Below are 21,798 nucleotides of genomic sequence, written 5' to 3'. Positions count from 1 at the left end.
AGGGGAAGGCGGGGGGAGAGGCAGGCAAAAGGGGTGATAGGGCACATGTGTATGGTGGTGGATTGTAATTAGTCTTTGGGTGGTGAATATGATGTAACCCACACAAAAATCAAAATATAATGACTTAGAATCTGAAACTTATATGATGTTATAATCCAATGTTACCTGAATTAAAAAAGTGGCAGTGGTTGCTAGGAGTTCAGTGGGGAGGGAGGGTGGGAAGGAAGGAGAGTTGGAAGACAGAGGATTTTTAGGGCAGTGAGATATTCTGTATGATACTGTGATGGTAGTGCATGTCATTATACATTTCAAAACCCATAGACCGTATAACACAAAGAGTGAACCCTAATATAAATTAGGATTTAGTCAATAATTGTGTATCAATATTGGCTCATCAATTGTAGCAAATGTACCACACTAATGCAAGATGTCAATTACAGGGGAAATTGCATGTATCTGTGGGGAGAAGGGTAAATGCAACTCCATACTTTCTGCTCAAATTTTTTGTAATCCTAAAACTGCTCTTAAAACACAGTCTATTAATTAAAATAATAACCATGTATAATCTCCTATTTTTAGGCTTATTCACTAGGCAATAATCCCATTGAATTTTCAAGTAACTTTTATCTCAGTTGTGTTACATGAGAAAAAAATCTTTCACTTTCTAATCCTCATTAGCTGTTATATGTTACTTAAGTTGTATTAAAGATAATAGTTCGTATTTGTTCAAATTGGAAGTATTGATGTTGAGAATGTAAAGTAGTTATAATCCATGTAAGTGAAATGAAATTTTATACTAAATCACCAGAGTGATTGATGTACTAGAAAGGGATTTAGAACATGCTTCCATAGCAGAGTCTTGTTTTCCATTTAGAGTTTTCTTTTTCTTTTTTTTACAGACACTCACACATTCTGGGGAAGTTTGTATTTGGTATATAGAGGATTGTGCCTGTGTCAGCAGGATTTATCTGAATACCCCAGTAAGTCTGCCTTATAAATGGATTCTTTAAAAAAAATATTGAATTCTAATCCAACCTACTTTTCCATATTTACACGTCAATAGTCTGCAGAAATACTTGTTACAGATGCCTTACTGCATCCTTCCATTATATATTTAGAGTAATTCTTGTGTATAAAGTATATTCCACAGCCCAGGGGGTGGGACATAAGATCCCGTATTGGTGTTTAGGAAAGGACGAGTTTTTCTGTGGTGGCCGTTATTCCTGAAATCCTAGTGGTTTATATCTCACTCATGCTATAAGTTCTTTGTGAATTGGCAGGGTCACTGTTCCACACAGTCTCTCAGGGAGCCAGGCTGATGGAAGCGCCATCAACTAATAGCTCCTCAGTGCCATGTTATGGGAAGAGAGTCTAGAGGGTCTTGAATTAGTAATTAAGTGCCTTTACTCAGAAATGAAACATCCCCTTGGCCAGAACTAGTTAAATGGCCCCATCTAACCTCAAGGGGATCAGTTAGAAATGAAAGAAAATTGCCACTCTAACCAGTTTGAGCCAAAAATAGAAAAGTGGGGTTATTGGCTCAATCAACTAACTATAAAGTATAGAACTTTCTGGTTCCAAATGTGGTTCGATTCAGCAACCCACATGATATTACCAAGGATCTTGTTTTTCTCTCTGTCTGTATGCTATATCTTTAGTTTCATCTTAAGCTTCATTTAGTGGTACCCAAATGCCACAGGTGCCAACCTCACTTCAGACCATCAGGGAAGAAAGCCTCCTACAGTAGGAGGAGGAAGGGAAAAGAAGTTTCTACTTTCCAGAAGCCTTAGTAAATGTCTTCTAATGTCTTAATAACATCCCTGAACTAATCACTGTGGACAGGGAGATGAGAAATGCTAATCGGCTTAAGCTCAACCCTGGAAATGGGAGTCAGATCTATTCTACTCAATCTGGAAAATAAGAGAGAGATGGCTTCTCAATGGATATTCAAGAAATCTTCCAGAAGGAGGGTGTATGGATGCTGGGTGGCAAACCACCATTGCTTACAACACCCACCGCAAGGTGATACTGTTATTTCTGCATGTTCACAGAGCATTTTACATAAAATAATATTTAAAAAACATAAAAGGACCAAAAAACAATGGTAATGCTATTTTTTTCTTAAATTATCATCGTTTGCTGTATTACGCTATTCTAGATGAGATATGGATCTTGGTAATAGGTAGAGGAATTACAATCCTTCCCTTTTATAGGAATTAAAATCTCAAGTATAAGTTATACCTCACATAAAAGGATCACAAGATGTAAAAGATACATAATTCAATGGGATAAATAAAACTCACCCCAAAGGTAAAGATATAAATTCTTACCTAAAAGACTGTGAAATATGAGCAGATTCCATAATCTGTGTGACAAAGGCTTATATGTATTCATTTCTATTGGAATTACTGTAACTAGAAGAGAGCTTAAAGTTCATCTGATCACATCTCCTTTTATAGAAAAGAGACAGATAGATGTTTAAAACCCTACCCAAGGGTCTGTGTGATCAGGACTTACCTTGTTCTTCTTGGCTAAGGAGGGCTAGAGGCACCATCAGAAGCCCCATTTTTTGCTTCAGATATCTTCCCTTCACCTGAGCAGAGGGAGAGATTCAGACAACTTTCACAATTAATTGACAAACCTTCATTGAGCTCCAAACCAGGCATGGTACCCTCACATGGTTTAGCCTGCACCGGTGAGTGTCGGTGGTTTTTCCTCACTGGAAGATACTGCTGCCCTGCGGGGAGCTGATAAGTGGACTGACCCCACGATGCTGAGGCCAGATGTCCCCACCTGTGGCCAGGACTTTGTTCCTATGAACATTTTAGGCAGTCGTCCCCAGAGAACCTGGCCCAGCACCATGATGGCAGGATACATGGACACTCGCAGCTTCCCTTAATGGCAACTGCCAGGGTACATAAGACACCTCCAGATATTGCTGTACATTTTTAGCCTAGCCCATTACTGCTATGAAATGGAGGATAATTTCAACTGATTATTTTGAAAACACACACACACACACACACACACACTGAGAGCTCCCCTAAAAGCTTTCAGTTAAAAAAAAAAAAAACAAGGGAGCCGGCTTGGCATAGTGCTTAAGTTCACGTGCTCTGCATTGGCGGCCCAGGGTTCTCCAGTTCAGATCCTGGGTGCGAACCTACACACCACTCATCAAGCCATGCTGTGGAGGCGTCTCACACCGAAGAAGTAGGACTTTCAACTAGGATATACAACTATGTACTGGGGCTTTGGGGAGAAAAGAAAAGGGGGGAAGATTGGCAACAGATGTTAGCTCAGGGTCAATCTTCCTAACCAAAAAGAAAAGGAAAAAAAATCTCTAAAAAAAACTAAAACAAGCAAACAAAAAACCTCACTATTTTGTTTCCAGTTTCACACTGAGATACCACTAAAGACCCAACCTGTTTAAGCCTTGGAAATTTCACTTTAAAAGTAAAATAAAAATAAAATAAAAACCTGCTCAACTGGGAAACTGAATTCTAATGAGGCAGAATGCCTGAGTTCTCATCTGAGCTTTGCCACCAGCTGTGGGATCCTGGGAGAAATTGCTGCTCTTTTCCTGGCCTCTATTTTCTACTCTGCCAAATGATTATCTCGTACGATCTGTTCTATTTCTAACATTCTATGATTTTATTCAAAACAACCTACAAAGTGTAATTATAAGGGAATGAATCTGATTCTTTACGTGTCATGCAAACAAATTTATTCTCTTAGACATCATATTCTGTAAATGGTTGTGAGATAAGCAGGGATCTGTGTTGCATTTCTTTGGTGACTGAATACATGGTCCAGCAATATGCTTATTTTCTTAAGTCTTCCTCAGTCATACGAGGATCCCAGGACCTACCATTATCCAGCAGGTGAATGCTGATTTTAATAAACCACTAACATTCCATAAAGATGTCCAAAAGATGCTAGGAATGTATTTTAAATTTATTTTATTTTTCATTATTATTGGTATAATGTCATAATCACTTAGGGATTAAAATGAAGCCACAGATCAAAGTTCCAGAAATTCCTTTTTATTTTTATCATTCTAATTTTAGGATAAAAGAATAAGATGTACAGGTTCCGTTGACTTATGCAATCAATTAGCTCAGGAACGTTAAGTATAGAATTTGTAATACTACATAACACTTACCACTCTTCTCATTGTGCATGCTTTTCAAATAAACTCTAGAATCCTTATGTGTAGGAAAGCAGGCTTCATTTTCCGGCACAGTGACGTTCAGCCTCTAGGGGTTTATTTTCCACAGGCGACCGTTCTGGCTTGCTCTCCCTCCTCCCTCTCTGCGGTTGTGGGGACCGAGGGTGGCTCTGTCCACTTCCTCGACATCCGGGATGCCAACTCCCCTCAGGCAATTCACAAGGCCTTTCTCTCCGAATCCTCCGTCCAGCACCTCCTGTGAGTACTGCCTGCCCTGCGGCAACTTCTCCAGGCCTGTCTGTCGAGAACTCCAGCGAGGCCACGGTTCCATTTAATTTTAAGTTTTACGTGTCTTGTTCTGAAAATTAATACACTCACTTGGTTCAACGTTCAAGAAGCACAGAGGGGCCTGTAGTGAAAAGCCGCCCACTTTTGTCCCCATACACCCGGTTCTCCTCTGCGGAGGCAGCCTCTTCCCAGTTTCTCATGTCTGCTTTCCAGAGACATTTATCCATAAACAAGCTAAAAGATAAGTACTTCCTCTTATTTACACAAACAATTATCAAGCACTTACAGTGTGCCAGGCACTGCTGTTGTATTAACTTCACGAGTGAAGATAGACACTCGCATTGTGTCCATATTGCAGATGAGGAGGAGACACGAAGAGTTTAAATAACTTGCTTAATATGTCACAGGTAGTAAATGGCAAATGTCGGAGTTTGAACCCAGGCAGTTGGGCTCCAGAGTCATTACCGTTGCTCTAAAGGGGAGCAAACCATGTACAATACTCTGCACCTCATTTTTTTTCACTTAATGGTATATCTTGGAGAGTGTTTTCTAGCCACACATAAAGACTTCCTCATTCTTTTTTACAGCTACATAGTATTCCATTCTATGAATATACTATTATTTTTAAAAGACAGTATATTGATGGGAATTTAGATGATTTCAAATCTTTTGAAGCAGTGCTTTTAAGAAGACGGCATAGAGATATTGGATTTGGAGTGTGTATTATTATTCTTTCTATTGTTAATTTATCATAACAGTAAGTATTAAAAAGAACTGACATTTGCACCCTGCTTTACAGCTTGAGGTGCTGTCACACTTTGTAGCTTATTGAATGTGGTCCTTGCCCCACCAGTCAGAAAGGTATTATGCTTGTCCCTATTTCACAAATGAGGGAATCCAGGTTCAGAGAGGTTAAGAGAAGTGTTTGCCCAATGCACCCACCCAGCCAGCACCTGGGGGAGCAGGGTTTCTGCTGTTCCCGCCAGCTCTGCTGCCCCCAGCTCAGTGCGGGAGGTTCTGTAACCTCCCTCTATTTATACCTTACTCTCTACCTTACTTTTTGGTGCCTCTTCTCTCTCAGATCCCTTTCTTGTATCCTAATTTGCATTTCTCACTTTCTCTAACTATATGAAGGTGTAGAAACATTTCACGACATTCTTCCTCCTCTGCCAGGTACTGGTAATAAAGGGTACTGAAATGTCACACGCATCGCTGATTTGAGAATTGCTTATTTCCACTTGAAATACCAGGAAAGCTCTGCTGTCATATTTCATTCACTTACGATGAAATAGTTGTCCACCTTTACTGAATCTTCCTGACTGTGGACTAGGAAGCCGCAGTGTGGCAATAGCATCAGCCTAGAATGTAATGATTATATTTACACGTAATCATCCAGCTTTTATAAGGTCAGATAATATTAAAAATCATAAACTGTCAGAATGACTGGTTTTGAATGTATCTCTGTGCTGTCATTCAATAAATTTGTTTACATCCTATTAGTGAAACAAGTAAAATCTGATAATCAGATTTCTTCTTTTCTAGTTACGACCAGCGAGGAAGATATCTACTAGTTGGAATATCAGAAGGATACATCTTTGTTATCAACGCCAACCCCTCAAGTTTATTTCGGATTCTTGGATTCACAGGTACTATGTAGAATGCTTACTAATTTTAAATATTGGTCACTTTATTCCAAAGAATTTAAGGTTGTGAAAATGGGGCTACAGTGAAACAATTATTTGTGGCATATTTTCTAAAAGAGAAGCATTCAAATAACTGTTAAAAGTTGCTTAGGAGAATTCCCACATCATATTTAGAGGTTTTTGGTACATCTGCTTGGTACATAATTGATGATAAATAAATTATCTTGAATCAGTTAATGAATTAATTAATGAAATGGCTAAATATTTCTAATGTTATTACAAAGGGAAATTGAGTTGTCTTATCCCTGAAATATATTTTAAAATAATATTTGATCTCTATTTAATAAAGATACCTAAAAACATTTTATTACATGCATCTTTAAAGTTTCCTCTTTAAACAAAGTGATATCAAGCTTTTCCAGTAATATGCATCCAAATGCCGAGGTGAATCACAGATCTGCTAAGTGAGGTACCACATATGTGAGAAATAGTGAGAACTAATACTTTTTTTCTGGCTTTAAGTACCAAATATATATGTGCATTTTCCCCAAAATATATTTTAAAATCCACTTACTGATGTTCAATAGAATGCCGTCTAGGTGTAAAATGCTGAACCTGGGCCCTGTAGGGACATGGGAAGGTCAAGGGGACAATTTGGTGGAGGAGAAATAAGCAGTGTGCCGTGTAAGTTCAGAGGAAGAAGACATTAATTCTGCCGGGTGTGAGGAGAGGAGTGGGGGCGAAGTGCGGCACGGAGAAGGGGTGCAGAGTTTTGGGGGAGAGTTCTCTAAGAGTCTGAAGTAGTGGAGGAGGGGCACATTAGTATTCCAGCTTGAGAAAAAGTCTGAGCAAAGCCACGTGGAATGGTAGGAAATCTGGGGTAACAGGTGAACAGAAGAGTTGACTAGATGATGACCATGGCAGCAAAGTCTGAAAGAAGACGAAGGGTGTTGAATATTGCTCAAAGGAGTCTGGACTTTGTTCTGTGGTTTAATGAGCATCATCAGAGGTTTTCAAGACGGGACTGGCGTGATTTGACTTGGTTTTTAGAGGGCGACTCTGGCACCAGTGTGAAGGATGGAGCAGAAAGGCAAGAGAATGGAATAAAAAAGTTGAGTTAGGAAACTTTTATAGTAGCTTAGGCAAGGGATGATATTAATCATAACAATAGCCAACATTTATTGAGGGATTCCTTACCATGTGATAGACAGTATTCTAAGCACTCGGCATGTGTTAATGTATTTAATTCTTACAGACAACTTTTATGAGGTAGAGACTACTAGTATCCCTATTTTACAGATGAGGTGACTGAGGCACAGTAAAGTTACGTACTTCTTCAAAATTGTACAGCTGGGGAGTGGTGGAGCCAGGACTCAAACTCGGGAAGTCTGGCTTCAGGGCTCATGCTCTTACCCACAATGCACACAGCCATACCAGAGTCACGGAAAGAGAAAGAAAGGGAAGGCTGTGAGTGCTGGAATTGGTAGGACCCGCTATTCGATTACATGTGAAAGGCAGGGATCAGCAATAACTCCAAAATTTCTATCCTGAATGGTGGAAGTTTGTGATGCCATCAATTGAAGAAAAAACTCTAGAAAAAAGAAAGTTATGCAGATTGAGGAATAGGGTGAGCTGATGAGTGCTGTAGTTTTGAAGCCCATGAACTCTTCATTTGGCAATATTTAGCATAAATTTGGAAATGGAGATTTGTAGTTCAAGGCTTAATGATAGAATTCTCCTCTTAAAATCGTGGAAGTGGATGAGATGGCTTAAGAAGATAGAGTAGAAGCAAACCCAATTGCTTGATAAGGCCAAACAGGTAACCTAAATGTGTAAATTAGATGACAGGGAGTGTGGTAGGACCTGTGGCTGACATCAGAGTGGGTGCAAGTCCTGCCTAAATATTCTATTTTTTAACATATCTGGTCAGAGTGAGGGACGGGAAAAGCCACTTACATCGCAGTTGTGGACAGAGGAAGACGAGGCAGTGAAGAAAACTGAGGGCAGGCCAGAGTAATGAGAGGACTGGGAGTCACCCACTCCAGAAAGAACTTGAAGAGGGAAGGCTGGATGAAGGTGTAGATTGTGGCAAAAGTGTGAGTGGAGTGAGGATGAGGGATGAGGCCCTCACATATTTCGCAGTCAGTGGGTAACCCTGGGAGAGCTGCTTCTCTAGAACAAAGAGACAAAGAGGTTAGACAGGGAGTGGCCATCAGAACATTAAGTCAGTGAGCAGCAACTCCTCTTTTTTTTTTTTTTTTTTGAGGTGAAGAAAAGAGAACTGGATGGTGGCTGTGGTGGGTAAGTGGGGTTAAAGGAAAGTCCTAGTTTGAAGATAGGAGAGTCTTGAGGGTTGAATAGAAGAAACTATAAAAGATACAAGAAAGTAGAAAGAGGTGATTGACAGCAATGTAGTTTAACGGGACATTGCAGGTGTGGGCTCAACATCACAGATGGAAAGTGGTTACATTTTGTTCCTCCAAAAGTGTCAGGAGATGAAGAGGGAGGATGGGAACAAACAGAAAATGTGAGATTCGGGAGAAGAAAGTCGAGGCCCTGCTTGTGTCAGATGTCTTTGGTCTTCCTTGTTAAGAGGAAAGGTCATCCACTGAACACCTGAGGGGAGGGCTGCTATTGGGCACCTGAGAAAGTGGACACATGAAGAACAGCCCTCATGGAGAGGAGAATGGGAGTAGTGAGTCTGGAAAGAACCAAAAGTGGGTCCAGGCTCGGCATCTTACAGAGGTCACATCACCTGGATTTCTAGAGGAGAAAACTCATAAAGTCACATGTATTCCCACCACACCCGCAATACCTTGACTACAGACGAAAGAACACTGATGCCTGAGTTTATTCAGTATTGAGAGTGGGCAAACTGGCTGCTGAGTGGGGTGAACATGGCAGACTCCAGGGGCCTCTGTGGCTGGGAAAGAAGCTGAGCCCAACTGAGCTGGGTTGAATCCACCAACCCAGACATCTAATCAGAATCCCCCATCTGTTCATCAAAAATGTCCCCACCACTTATGCTTAAAGGTCACTTTAAATATCCAGTAAATAGATTTGGATCTAAAGATTTAGTAAAGGCAATTCTATAATGTGATATTTTACATGGGAATATAAAAGATTCTTTAACCTTATCAATGACAACTTGTGGTGTTGATTTCCGTTTGCTTTCAGAGGTGGGCAAAGGCATTCTACAAATATCCACAGTGTCACTTGTAGAAACAGACATAGTGGAAGTGATGGTGCTCTCCCCACTTCCAGGAACAGGAAGAAGCAGGCTGGAAATATTTACTCTGCCTCTAGCACTACCACAAGGTAAAGAAATAACAAGCAACCGCTTCTGTCCTGGGCCCCAATAAGGAGTTGCTATAGCTTTCTTTTTTCTTTTTTCCTTTTTTTTTTACTGGTGATGGCACTTTTTTTCTCTTAACATATGAAGAAGTAAAACACCCACCTTCTGTGCGTCTTAGAAAGTGACACTGTTGTGGCTGCTAACCAACGTGAAATGTGGACTCTCCTCCAGGCCTTGTCATTCATATGAATTTGTCTTATTACCAGAGAAAAAACAGGATCGACCAGCAATTTTGTCAAATTGATTTGTCATTTTGTGATATCTGTTTTTGTGGCTTTAAATATACATAGTCAAATTCAGAGAGGTTTCTGTGTAGTTACTTTCACTGATAAAATGATAAAGAAAGCTTTCTGCATAAAGAGGTTTGATAAAATAGACACCCTTTCTTTGTTTTAAATCACAAATATATCTGGGTAGCTATTTTGCAACTATGTAATTATAGAATATGAGAGAGCTGAGAACCTCAAAGTACCTTTATGTGTTAATTAAGATTCTCCAGACCATCATGAGTTTCTTTTAATGATATGTTGTTACTTCATTGATGAAATTAACCAAGGGCTTATAAAAGGTATTTTACTATCAGTTATTTAAAACTCAAGTATTTCTAAGGGAGCCAAATTGTTTTTAAATCATTTTTATCACCTAATAACCTATGCATTATTAATTGAGCATTTAGATTTTTTATTTTACTTTTCGTAAGTGTTCATAATGCTTAAAAATAAAATCAGTATGTGGTGCAAATGATTTCTCTTCTTCCCCAAATCTCACAGTTTCTGCAACCTTTACTGATGAAAGAGGGAGGCTGAGAGATGAATTCATTCATAAGTTCTTTTATGAGATAGAGCACACTCTGTCCTCTGCAGTGTTGGACTTTCAAAGTAATCGAATATATGGCTTCTGTAATGATGTGCCATACATCTGCAGCTATCTTCTTCCTGAGACGGTATGCCAAAACTGAAGCTGGCTATCATTTATGATGGCAATAAAGATTGACACCTTGTATTAATTAGACATGATCTATGCTTTAACGTTATAGTCTAGTTAACAAATGGCTTTATTATAGTAACATAATTTCCTTGAATTAGATCTCTATCAGCATGATTTGTTAATTGATCATAAAATACATTTGAGCAACCTCACACTTGTGCCACATACATCATACTTGTCAGATAAACATGCAGATGACATAATATTAGTTTAGTGCCTTTAAAAAACAATCTATCATTAGAAAATCTATTCCACAGGTGTCAGGGGCTACAACGTTGATGATTTCCAGTGCAATTTTGCACCTGAGCCCTAAGCAAAATTGCACAAAATAGTTAAACTATGTTCCTGGCATCCTTCCATCAGACTCTTTTCAAACTTCTCCCATGTTGTGTCACCTCCTGCTACATACACTGGCCAGATTATCTATCATCCTTCTTCTCTATCAAAGCCCTTCTCTCCCAGAGTAGCGGCTGTCAGCAAAGTATGACACAAAGAAATTCAGAGAAGGAAGAAATGGTTTATGGCAAGGAGGATTCAAGAAAACCTTCACAGAGGCTGGCCCGGTGGCATAGTGGTTGAGTTCACGCACTCTGCTTTGGTGGCCCAGGGTTCGTGGGTTTGGATCCCAGCTGCAGACCTACACACCACCCATCAAGCCATGCTGTGGCAGCGTCCCACACATAAAGTAGAGGAAGATTGGCAGCAGATGTTAGCTAAGGGCCAATCTTCCTCATCAAAAAAAGAAAGAAAACCATCATGGAGAAAGTAACAATTGAACTGGACTTTGAAGAATAGGTCATATTTAGACATGGAGAAATATTGTGTATAATCTTGGCAGGGGGTTGGGGTTGCTGTGGTATGGAGGGTGCAGGATTGGTGGGGATGGGATGGGAAAGGGCCTTCTAGACAATAGGAACAGCATGTGCAGAGTCTTGGAAGGGGGGGATACATGAACCACGGAGGGGGAATATTGACTCATTTATTTCAACTTGAGCAGGCAGATATGTGAAAATGATGGGTGAAAAATAAAGATTGTCAGTGTTGGCTGGAATCTTTAACGGTAGCTAACATGTGAGAAGACTTTTCTTAGTTGGGCGAAACAAACTTTTATTTGCAAACAAAGAGGAAAAGTGTGGTGCAAATACAAGTGCCCACTTTATCATGTATCAGTTTATTTCCAGCGACGTTATTTGTGGGTTTGAATCTGACCGTATATGCACAACTGCAAACCCTAAGCTGCCCTCCCCTGATCTTTTCTATAATGTGGTCCTTTTCTTTGATTGGCAGGAACATAGCGGTATTTGCATTCTTAAGCCATACCAAAAAATGCAAAGCAAACAGTATGGACCCGGAATGCTCTCTCTGTCTCCACATGGACTGTGGCTCATAACAATAGCTAAATGTGGAGTTCTGTGTATCCGAGATGTTCACACTTTGGTAAATGCCTTTTTTAAAAAAAATCATGGGGTATATATTTTGATCGCACATAAGGAACAAAAGCCGTTAGGAAGGAATTGGAATGCTTTCTTAGGTAAATTGACTCATAACTTATTTACCACTGATGGTATTATTGACTTTAACGTTAGGCGTATTTGTGTGCTGAGGTTTGAGTCTCTAAGGGAGAAAATACCAACCAGCGGACTGAGATTTGCAAAGAAGGAACACGGGGCAGGGGTAGCGAGGGTGAGCTCCAGCCCAGCTCCATCACCACCTAGTTGTGTGTCTTGGAAACTCCCTGAGCTTCACTGAGCTTCAGACGCTCGTCTGTAACGTTGGGGCAGCCTTGCTTGCTCTAACCCTGCGGGACTCTGGTGAGAGCCAGTGAGCGGGTGTATGCAAAACTGCTTTGGAAATAGTGAATTGCTGTGGCAAACCTATGGATTGTTACTGCTATCTCCCTGGCCTGGAGGGCCTCTAGGCTGTTGCTGCCGCCCCCCACCTGGCTCTTCATGTGATGCTGGAAGAGCAGAGGGGAGAAGGGTGTGGCCTTTATCAAGCCCCCCTAGGTCCTTGCAGACCTCAACGTCACCACTACCCTAACAGTTGTGATTTTCATTGTTACCAGACCTCTGAGAAAGTGAAAACGGTTTCTTCTCCTGAAAGAATGGAGGATCCTTTTCTAGGTTTTGAGACCGAATTGCACTGGTTATCAGTATAACTTAATCTGGTCAGTGATTCTTACCCAGGTTCCACCCCACACACCTAAAGCATCGCAAGCACCCACTCCTGTGGGTCCCCAGATGAACTGGGCCCTGGTTGTGCACATACAGCTCTTTCCTGCTCACCTGTGCAAGAAAGCATATTCGGAATACAACTGGGCAGAAGTGGTATTATTATTATTATACAGGAAAAATCTTGAATCCTTTAGAGATTATTTTTTTTTTATTAATGTTATGATAGATTACAACCTTGTGAGATTTCAGTTGTACATTTTTGTTAGTCATGTTGTGGGTACACCACTTCCCCCTTTGTGCCCTCCCCCCACCCCCCTTTTCCCTGGTAACCACCGATCAGATCTCCTTATCAATATACTAACTTCCACCTATGAGTGGAGTCATATAGAGTTCGTCTTTCTCTGACTGGCTTATTTCGCTTAACATAATACCCTCGAGGTCCATCCACGTTGCTGTGAATGGGCCAATTTTGTCTTTTTTTATGGCTGAGTAGTATTCCATTGTGTATATATACCACATCTTCTTTATCCAATCATCAGTTTCTGGGCATGTAGGTTGGTTCCACGTCTTGGCTATTGTAAATAATGCTGCGATGAACATAGGGGTGCAACGGACTCTTGAGATTTCTGATTTCAGGTCTTTAGAGATTATTTTGAAGTGAACAATTTGCAAACTCTGCTTTGCCATCTCTCATTCAAATGATTTGGAATGTACACTACAACTAATGGTGGCATGACATGGCAATGTGTCAGGTTTTGCTGGGTGATTCTCTGCAAAGTACCTCATATATTCATGACAGGACTGTTTGTAAAAGCAACCTAATGTCCATCAACGGAGGACTAGATAAATAAATAATGGTACATAAACAGAACAGAAAAAAAAATATGGAATATTATATAGCTATAATACAGAATGAGCACATCTTTATGCAACAATATGGAATGAAACCCAAGATACATTGTTAAGGAGGAAAGGCAAGTTGTGTAATATACGTATTATGCTACAATTTATGTTTTAAATTATATTTATATAAAAATTTGCTTATATGCATTAAAAAACCTCTGAAAGGATATTGAGGATACTAATTACACTGATTGCCTTTGGAAGGTGGTCGGGGACAGGAAGGAGATTTCGCTGCACACTCATAGTTTTTGAATTTTGAACCATTTCAATATTCCTACTCAAAAAGTTAAAAACATTTTTGTAAGGCATCATGGTTGAGAACTAGTGTCACACTGAAATCCCGGTTTTTAGTCAAGGAGCTTGCACTGTTGCCTTGTATACCAAGTTAGTGCTGTGTTTTGTTTGGGTCCTAGTTAAATTAGTTTGATTAGCATCCTCCATATGAGGATGCATCCTTCATCCCTCACAGTGCGCCTCACCCTCTCATCACACTCAGCCTCTTCACACAAAAAGTGAACCTGCCTCATTCTTGAGGGCATCTGAATTAGCCGTCGCTGCTTGCTCAAGGCCCCTCCTCTAACTTCGTGGCCGTCAGCAAGTCCATTCCCTTCTCTGTGTCTGATTTTCCTATTATAAATTGGTGATAATAACCCCTCTCCTGCCAAACTACACAGATGGGAGAATAAGTCAGTATTGGTGAATGTATTTTGAACTAGGGATTTTTAGTGCTATGTGTTGCCCAGAGGCTGCTTGCACAGCAACTAAAATGCTGTTAACAAGTAGAAAAAGGTTTATCCACAAGCAAGTGTATGTAACCCCTTTAGCAAAACCATGTATTGGAATTGCATTAGTAATTTCTGTCCTTTGTTCCTAAAACTATTGAGGAAACATTTGTTAGGTGTCGGAGTCATTCTTACCAGGGGCACGGGATTCAATCCGTGAGAATTTCAATGAATGGACAAAACATTCTGGTGAATGGGAGAGATGACGGCACCCTTGTTTACCTAAGATGGAGGTACGTACAGCATACAGTAAGCAGCTTCATGTAGTACAGTGGGGTTTTTTTTGTTTTTTGTTTTTGAGGAAGATTAGCTCTGAGCTAACTACTGCCAATCCTCCTCTTTTTGCTGAGGAAGACTGGCCCTGAGCTAACATCCATGTCCATCTTCCTCTACTTTATATGTGGGACACCTACCACAGCATGGCTTTTGCCGAGCAGTGCCATGTCCACACCCGGGATCCGAACTGGTGAACCCCAGGTCACCGAGAAGCAAAACACATGAACTTAACCACTGTGCCACCAGGCCGGCCCCAGGACAGTGTTTTAAAATAAAGATTTTGTTAGTATTTAGATACAGTAAGGCCAATATAACAGGAGACAACTGCCATTGAAAAGGTTGTTTTACTCACAGCTCCCAAGAGGAGGGGGTATGCCATGCTATGGGGGGCCCCATGGGGAAGCACCAGAGCGGGTAAGGAAGCAGAGGGAGCATGGAAGACATGGGCAAGAGCCTTTATTATGGTTTCCATGGGAACGAGCAGGCATGGCTAGGATTGGCTTAGGATTGGCTCGTTTGGATAATTTCAGTGGGTTCTGGGGCATAGTGCCTGCCCCTAGTTGTCTAGTACTTGGCCCAGGGGTAATTAAGGCAGGGGAATAGAGGCCCTGAGTGTGAAAGCCCAGTGGAGGAGATGGTTGGGGATGTGGGCTCTGGATTAGTTGCTGTTTACTATCTCTAGGAATTGGCTGGACCTCGGAGGGGCATTTCCTCCAAGGTCAGCAAGGTCCCAGATGCCAAAGCATCAAAATACAAACAATAAGAAGACGTAGTTAATACATATGAGATGACCAGTCCTCCCTTTCGTAACACCTGTTGGAGCAACACAAGGAACGAGGACAATTCTGAACAGTAGATAACTTCACAAACTCCCATTTATCCCTAAAGAACCTGCCATAGATATCTATGTATGTGTACACACAAACAAATGTACTTTCCTAATTACACTTTGCTTAACAGTATTAAATTATTTAGACTTTGCTTAGACTAAAATTCAACAACAAAACAAACGAATACTACCCAAGCTTACAGATGATGACCAGGTGGTAGAGAGCATGAAGGTGACGCTCTGCGTTTTAAATGCTGCCTTGTTTGATCTGTCAATGGACATCTTTAGTCAATGTGCAATTTATTTCTGCAAAAATAATATCTCATGGTGCTTTCTGTGATCAAAACAATAATAAAACATGGCCTTTATCAGTGACATTGTAAAAATGTTAAATATTTGCACATGTTAAATGTAAATGGAGATTTTGCAACATAATTTTGGTAGCCACTTATTTCAAAGATGTTTGAAGATTTCATCAACATGCCCAATTTATACATGGAATCTGAATAAAATATTAACTTGTATCTCACTATGTAAGTCTTAACATATCCTTTATAGTCAGTGAACAAACAGCATCTCAGGCAACAGCAAACATGTGCTGGAGTCTCATTTATGGAAGTAAGGACATTTCCATCCATTGCTAGTTAATCAGGTGGACTTCTGACTCAAATCAAAGTTGAGTTTGAAACCTTGGTCCAGGACTTATTAGCTTGTGACCTTAGGCACGTGAGAACCCCTCTAAATCATCTATAACAATGTTATTCAAAGTAGTGTCTGAAGCACCTGTGAGCTTGTCGGAAATGCACATTCTTGGGCCCCGCCTGACTTTCTGAATCAGAATCTGGGCAGGTGAGACCCGGGAATCTGTTTTCACAAACCCTCCAGGCATTGCTGATGTGCCTAAAGTTTGAGACGCCCTGGTGTATTGAGTGGAAGTAATGGTACTTCCTTCAATGGGAGCAGGGCCAGGAGGACTGAATGTGGGGATATGACGAGGTACGGGAAGCAGCACAGCTCCCAGCGCCTTCTGAGGGTTCCGCCGGAGCGGTGGCGCTTCTGTTCAGTGGCCAAGGCAAGGACAGAGGACATTTGGGTAAGGATCTGGGGACAGCATCACGAGAAGCCACCCAGGGCGGTCAAGAGGTTGTCCTGTCCTGGAGCCCATGAAAGGGCTCTCCTCTAAGAAGTAAGTTCTAATAACTACGGGGTACTGTGGAATTGTCCACAATTCTTTGTGTAGAAATGCTTAGGTATCTGGAAGTAAGACTACTAAATGTGACTTTAAAATTGTGATTTTTGTAGCCTATGTGTTTTCTTTTTTTATGAATATAGGCAGTTTGGAGGAAACTTAGCCAGTGAAATTCTTAATTATTGCCAGCAACTTTTAATTTCTCTGAGCAAGACCATGGATGAGGAGAATGAGTGTTTAAGTATAACAGAAAGTGATTTCTTGGATTCGGAATCAGCATCTGAACACGCAGTTGAGGTTCACTATTGTTTTCTTTTTCCTTCCTTTCTTTTAAAATCAGCTATCAGTTTTCAGTTTGTGGTTTTCTTTTAGCAGATATTTAGTAACATTCCTCTTTATCCAGGTATCTGATGATTCTCAGAAAGAACATGAGCTACATCTGGGAGAAAATATTCAGCCTTTCTCAAAGCAATCACAAATATTGCATCTCAGATTTTATTTAAACCATAGTACAAGATCCAGCCTGGCCTGAAAAAAAAAAAAATCTTACTGCCAATTCTCATGCTTGTTCAAATGGCCTCTCTCTATTCCTTATATCACGTACATTAAAAAGTGTCTGGCCAGAGAACGACATTCATTCAGGCAATCATTTAACAAATATTTATTGACTGCTAGGCTGTGGGAGAAATAGGCATGAATAAGATAGAAAAAGTATCTGCTTTTGCAGAGCTTACAGTCTAATTGGGGGTTAGGGTGAGCAGAGAGAGATAGATAAGTAAGTAAATACGTATGGAAAGATTAGATATTAACATGATCTATTTAGTGAATAAAAATGGGTTGGGGTGACAGTGTTTGGCTAGAACAGCCTTTCGCCAAGGAGAAGACATTTAAGCTGAGATCTGACTTAAAAGAGGGTGCCGAGGTGCAACATGAGCCAGAAGTGCTCAGGGCAGAGGGGAAAGAGCTTAGCGTGTTTGAGGACCTAAAAAGGGCCAATGCAGCTGTAGTGAGCAAGGGAGAGAGTGGTAGGAGGTGAGTTCCTCGAGGTGGGAAAAGACCAGGTAATGAAGGGCTTTGTAAACCAGGTAAAGAGTCTGGATTTCACTTTACATGTAGTGAGAACCTATTAAAGTGTTGTGAGCCAAGAATTTACAAGGTCTTATTTACGTTTTTGAAGTGATTAGTTGCTGCTGTGTGGAGAATCTTTCCTGTAGGGGACAAGAGTGGAAGCGAGTAAATGAGTTAGCAGGCTGTGGCAGAGGTCCAGGTAACAAACTGGAGGTGGAGGAGTGTTGTGAAGAGGAAGAGAAGTGGAGGATTCCAGGTGGGTTTCAGAGGCAGAGATGACAGAACCCACTGGTGGATAGACAGAGAGGGAGAGGGGAAGAGAGGACTCAAGGATGACTCCTAGATCTCTTACCTGAACAACATTGTAGACGATGGTACCATTCACAGAGATGGGGAAGGCTGTGGGGAGAAGGAAGGGAATCTGGAATCAGTTACCCATGCTGAGCTTGAGAAACCTGTTAGACAGCCAAGTGGAGATACCAAGTAGGCCTTTGGAGAGAGAAGCCTTGAGTTCTGGGGAGAGGCCAGGACTGGAAATGTCGATTTGAGAGTTAAGGGCATGTGGATGGAATTTAAAGCCATAAAGCTAGGTAAGGTCATCATGGAAAAGTGGATGGTGAGAAACAGAAGGGGACCAGGATAGTGTGAGTTCTAGAGATCCAGGAGGAGAGTTCAAGGAGACAGAGGAGACTGAGAAGGGGCAGCCAGTGAGGTTACAGGAGAGTCAGGAGAGTGTGGCATTCCAAACTCTTTCAAGACGTTTTGCTGCAAAGGAGAGCGTAGGAAGGGAGTGGCAGCTAAAAGGGAATGTGGTGGAGGCAAGCTTTCCTGGGACGAGAGATACCAGAGCACGTTTGGAAACTGTTGGGAAAGAGTCAGTAGCAGAGAAATGGATGATGCAGGAGGGTGACGGGATTTTTCAAAAAGTATAAAGGTCTCAAGGAGGAGGAGAAGGTTAAGATCCTAAGTACAAATGGTGGGGCAGGCTTTGAAAGGTAGGAGCATTTGGACCACAGTGACGGGAAGAAGGCAGAGAGTGATTTGGCGAATCTGTGAACTGTCTGATCGTTTCCCTTTATCACTGAAAAGTGTGGCTGATATAAGGACAGACTGGTAGGGATTAAATCAGTAAAACATTACATCTTGGACAGACGAAATGGTAGTATTTTAAAAAATGCAACAAGTACAAAGGGATTTAAAGCAATTACATGAAATAGGGTGGAAGGAGAAGAACTTGATGAATTTCACATTTAAGAAATGTCTGTCTGCTTCTAAGGTAAATGAGAACATGAGGACACGCCTTGACTCATCGCAAGAGGAGGTGGTCCAAGACGGTATGAAGGAAATTCCCTGGATACAACAAAAAAGCCAAGAGGTATTTATAAAACATGGGAGAGGTTTGAAATAACGCTCTGTAAGTGTGCCAAATAGATTGGTTTCCTATGAAAACCCATTGGAAAGTTAGAAATAGAATGAGATACTACTTGGCAGAGCATTCTGTTGCATAGGTGTAACTTTCCCAAAGGCAAACAGACACCCTATACGCAGCTCTATCCTTTAGATTAAGTTATATGAGCTTTAAGATCTGTGCTTAGGCTGATATGAAACCCAACCAAAGTGTCCAGGTCCCCAAAACAGAGAATGAACTGTGATACCTCGGGTTGGAGTGAGTTTGGGGGGATGCTACAAGGTCGGCTTAAAGAAAAGGGGTGGGCCAGGAAGAGGAGAAGGGACATCATGGCTTCAGATGTGCAGGAACGTGACAAAGGTAGCAGCTCATGTTTGGGTTTAGCCTGCTAATCTAGTCTCACTCAAGTTCCCAATAAAACAGCAGACTGGTTTTTTTTGTTTGTTTCTTTTGTTTTTGAGGAAGATTAGCCCTGAGCTAACATCTGCTGTGAATCCTCCTTTTTTTTTTTGCTGAGGAAGACTGGCCCTAAGCTAACATCCGTGCCCATCTTTCTCTACTTTATATGTGGGATGCCTGCCACAGCATGGCTTGACCAGCAGTGCGTAGGTCCACAGCTGGGATCCAAACCAGTGAACCCCAGGCTTCCAAAGCAGAACGTGTTAACTTAACCACTGCGCCACTGGGCCAGGCCCTGTTGGGGTTTTTTTTTTGGTCAACTATTCTCTATTTAATTTTTCACTACTTCATTGTTTTCTTTCCATTGGCCTTATCATCGACATCAGTTCCAAGTTACTTCAACTGTCACTTACATAGTAGCAGTTGACTTAAGCAAGGTATTGCAGTGGCGTTATTTCATGTACACTTTTTAAATGTTTTTTATTTCTGTTTCCAGAGAAGTGTTATCTACCTATGTATGTCTATGTATGTATGTATGTATGTATGTATCTGTCAATCATTTCTCTCCCCTGTTTACGGAATATCCTTGTTCCATTTCAGGCCATCAAAAATGAGGTTAAACGGTTTTCCAAGAAAAGGAGAGAGATAAAAAGAGGAATCAAAGCACTTGCTAAAACTGTAAGTGTTTGATTTCACGTACATTTGGCCCTGGGTCTAAAATTACTTTTGAACTTTATTTTGTTCCGCACAGCATGAGGAGCCATACCCATTTTTTCCTCTGCCTGCAGGCTCAGATTCCCGGGGCACTTTAACAGGGTAGAATTTTTACCATACCATGCTATATATAAGCTGTGGTTTCCTTCTCTGTCTTCCCCAAATACTGTGGCTTATTTGTTTTTTTTAATATTTATTTTTATCAGTTATATGTTTTACATTTTTACAAATTAAATAATGAGTTAAATAATTAAAAATAATGTTTTTAAAGCAGCACCTGTCCTACTTTTCTTCCCGGTGATTCCTGCGCTCTCTAGGTAACTGTCTTCAATTCTTCCAGCTGTTTTCTTTGGATATTTACCTCCGTCTTTCTAATAATCTTCTTAATACTGCTACTTCTTGATAATTCTATTTTGACACTAACTGTGGGCTTTTTGGAATGGAAGGTGAGTATTTATGTTCTTTTACACCCCCCCACACCACTACACCATACCCGTAAATCCCTACTCAGTAGGCACGCTACTATAGTTATGTAAATATTCTTAAAGCTGAGCCATGTGGTGTATTACAATTACATTTCCGTTTTTACAACTTTATTTTTCCTGGAATTAATAATCGCCTTTGTTTTGGAATAAGCCTTTCTATGTACCTATTATCTATTCAGGCTCTCTCAAAATGCTAGAAAACTCTTCTCAATACAGTCAAATACATGACGTATACAAGCTGACAGTGCTTTTTTTTTCGGTGACCTTTCTTCTAGAGCTTGCCAACTTCCAGCTCCAGTCTAAGCAGCTGGCTCTCTAGCCCAGGCCCATGGCTGCTGTCCCGGGACCTTCTCTCGTCCATCTTCCGGGGAAATCTTCTCATCCGCCTCCTGACTAGAGCCCCTGTTTCCAGGGTCCCATTTGTTTTTCTTGGTTTTCTTGGTGTACCTATTCCAGTAGCTTCCTAAGCAGGACTGCTATGTTGTCCCCTGCTTGGGAACATCATTTATCATGTAGCTGTGCTACTGGAGTGCCATTTAAATGTAATACAATGTGAATGCTGCCTGCCCCCTAGAGGTGTACGATGCTTTGGCTCTATTCTTGAGAAAGAGCACATAGGAGGTACATTTTTTGAGGCTGGGTTTTTCTTAAAATGTCTTTATCTTACTCTCACACTCATTTAATGGGTTGCCTAGGTGTACAATGATTTCCCCCTCCAAATTTTAAATGCTCGCTCCATCCTCTTCTGGCTTTCAATGTTTGCTTTATAGAATCCAGTACCCTTCTGATTCCCAATTCTTTGTGGGTAATGAGATTTTTATCTGTGGAAGTCCTATGATCCCTTCTTTATCCCGGCTGTTTGGAAATTTCACCCTTATGCATCCTGATATGTTTGATGGATGTTCTTGGTTTGCTGGGGCAGATGTACTCCCATCCTCTCCCACCCTGCTCTGCATCCTGAGAGATGGTCTTTGTGGATGGCATCATGGGCTCTCTTGCCTCTGGCTTCCATTTGGGTTTAGCCAGTGAGTGACATCAGTGGGAGATCAGGGCAGGAGAAGACTAAGGTCAGGGTCTTTAATCTCCCAGTGTCCTCTCTGTGGTGTTGAGTTGGCCGCGACTGCCAGCCC

At 41.1% G+C, this 21,798-nt stretch overlaps 1 protein-coding gene across 6 annotated transcripts in view; it reads left to right on the top strand.

The window, feature by feature from the left end:
* The window catches only part of CFAP43 (cilia and flagella associated protein 43), a 104,417-nt gene that overhangs the window by 36,871 nt on the left and 45,748 nt on the right, over nt 1-21,798 (top strand). For 5 of the 6 annotated variants that reach the window (XM_046651439.1, XM_046651444.1, XM_046651463.1 and 2 more), the window contains 10 exons: nt 900-980; nt 4,278-4,426; nt 5,999-6,102; nt 9,277-9,417; nt 10,225-10,397; nt 11,729-11,878; nt 14,403-14,533; nt 16,738-16,891; nt 18,939-19,037; nt 20,070-20,147. In XM_046651439.1, the coding sequence (XP_046507395.1) occupies nt 900-980; nt 4,278-4,426; nt 5,999-6,102; nt 9,277-9,417; nt 10,225-10,397; nt 11,729-11,878; nt 14,403-14,533; nt 16,738-16,891; nt 18,939-19,037; nt 20,070-20,147 (1,260 nt within the window). The remainder of the gene's footprint in view (nt 1-899; nt 981-4,277; nt 4,427-5,998; nt 6,103-9,276; nt 9,418-10,224; nt 10,398-11,728; nt 11,879-14,402; nt 14,534-16,737; nt 16,892-18,938; nt 19,038-20,069; nt 20,148-21,798) is intronic. The other variant, XM_046651456.1, reaches the window with a different exon arrangement.

This window comes from Equus quagga, chromosome 2 (assembly GCF_021613505.1).
Source record: "Equus quagga isolate Etosha38 chromosome 2, UCLA_HA_Equagga_1.0, whole genome shotgun sequence".
Taxonomy (NCBI): domain Eukaryota; kingdom Metazoa; phylum Chordata; class Mammalia; order Perissodactyla; family Equidae; genus Equus; species Equus quagga.
The sequence above is the reverse complement of the archived record's forward strand: the minus strand, read 5'-3'. Positions and strand labels throughout refer to the sequence as shown.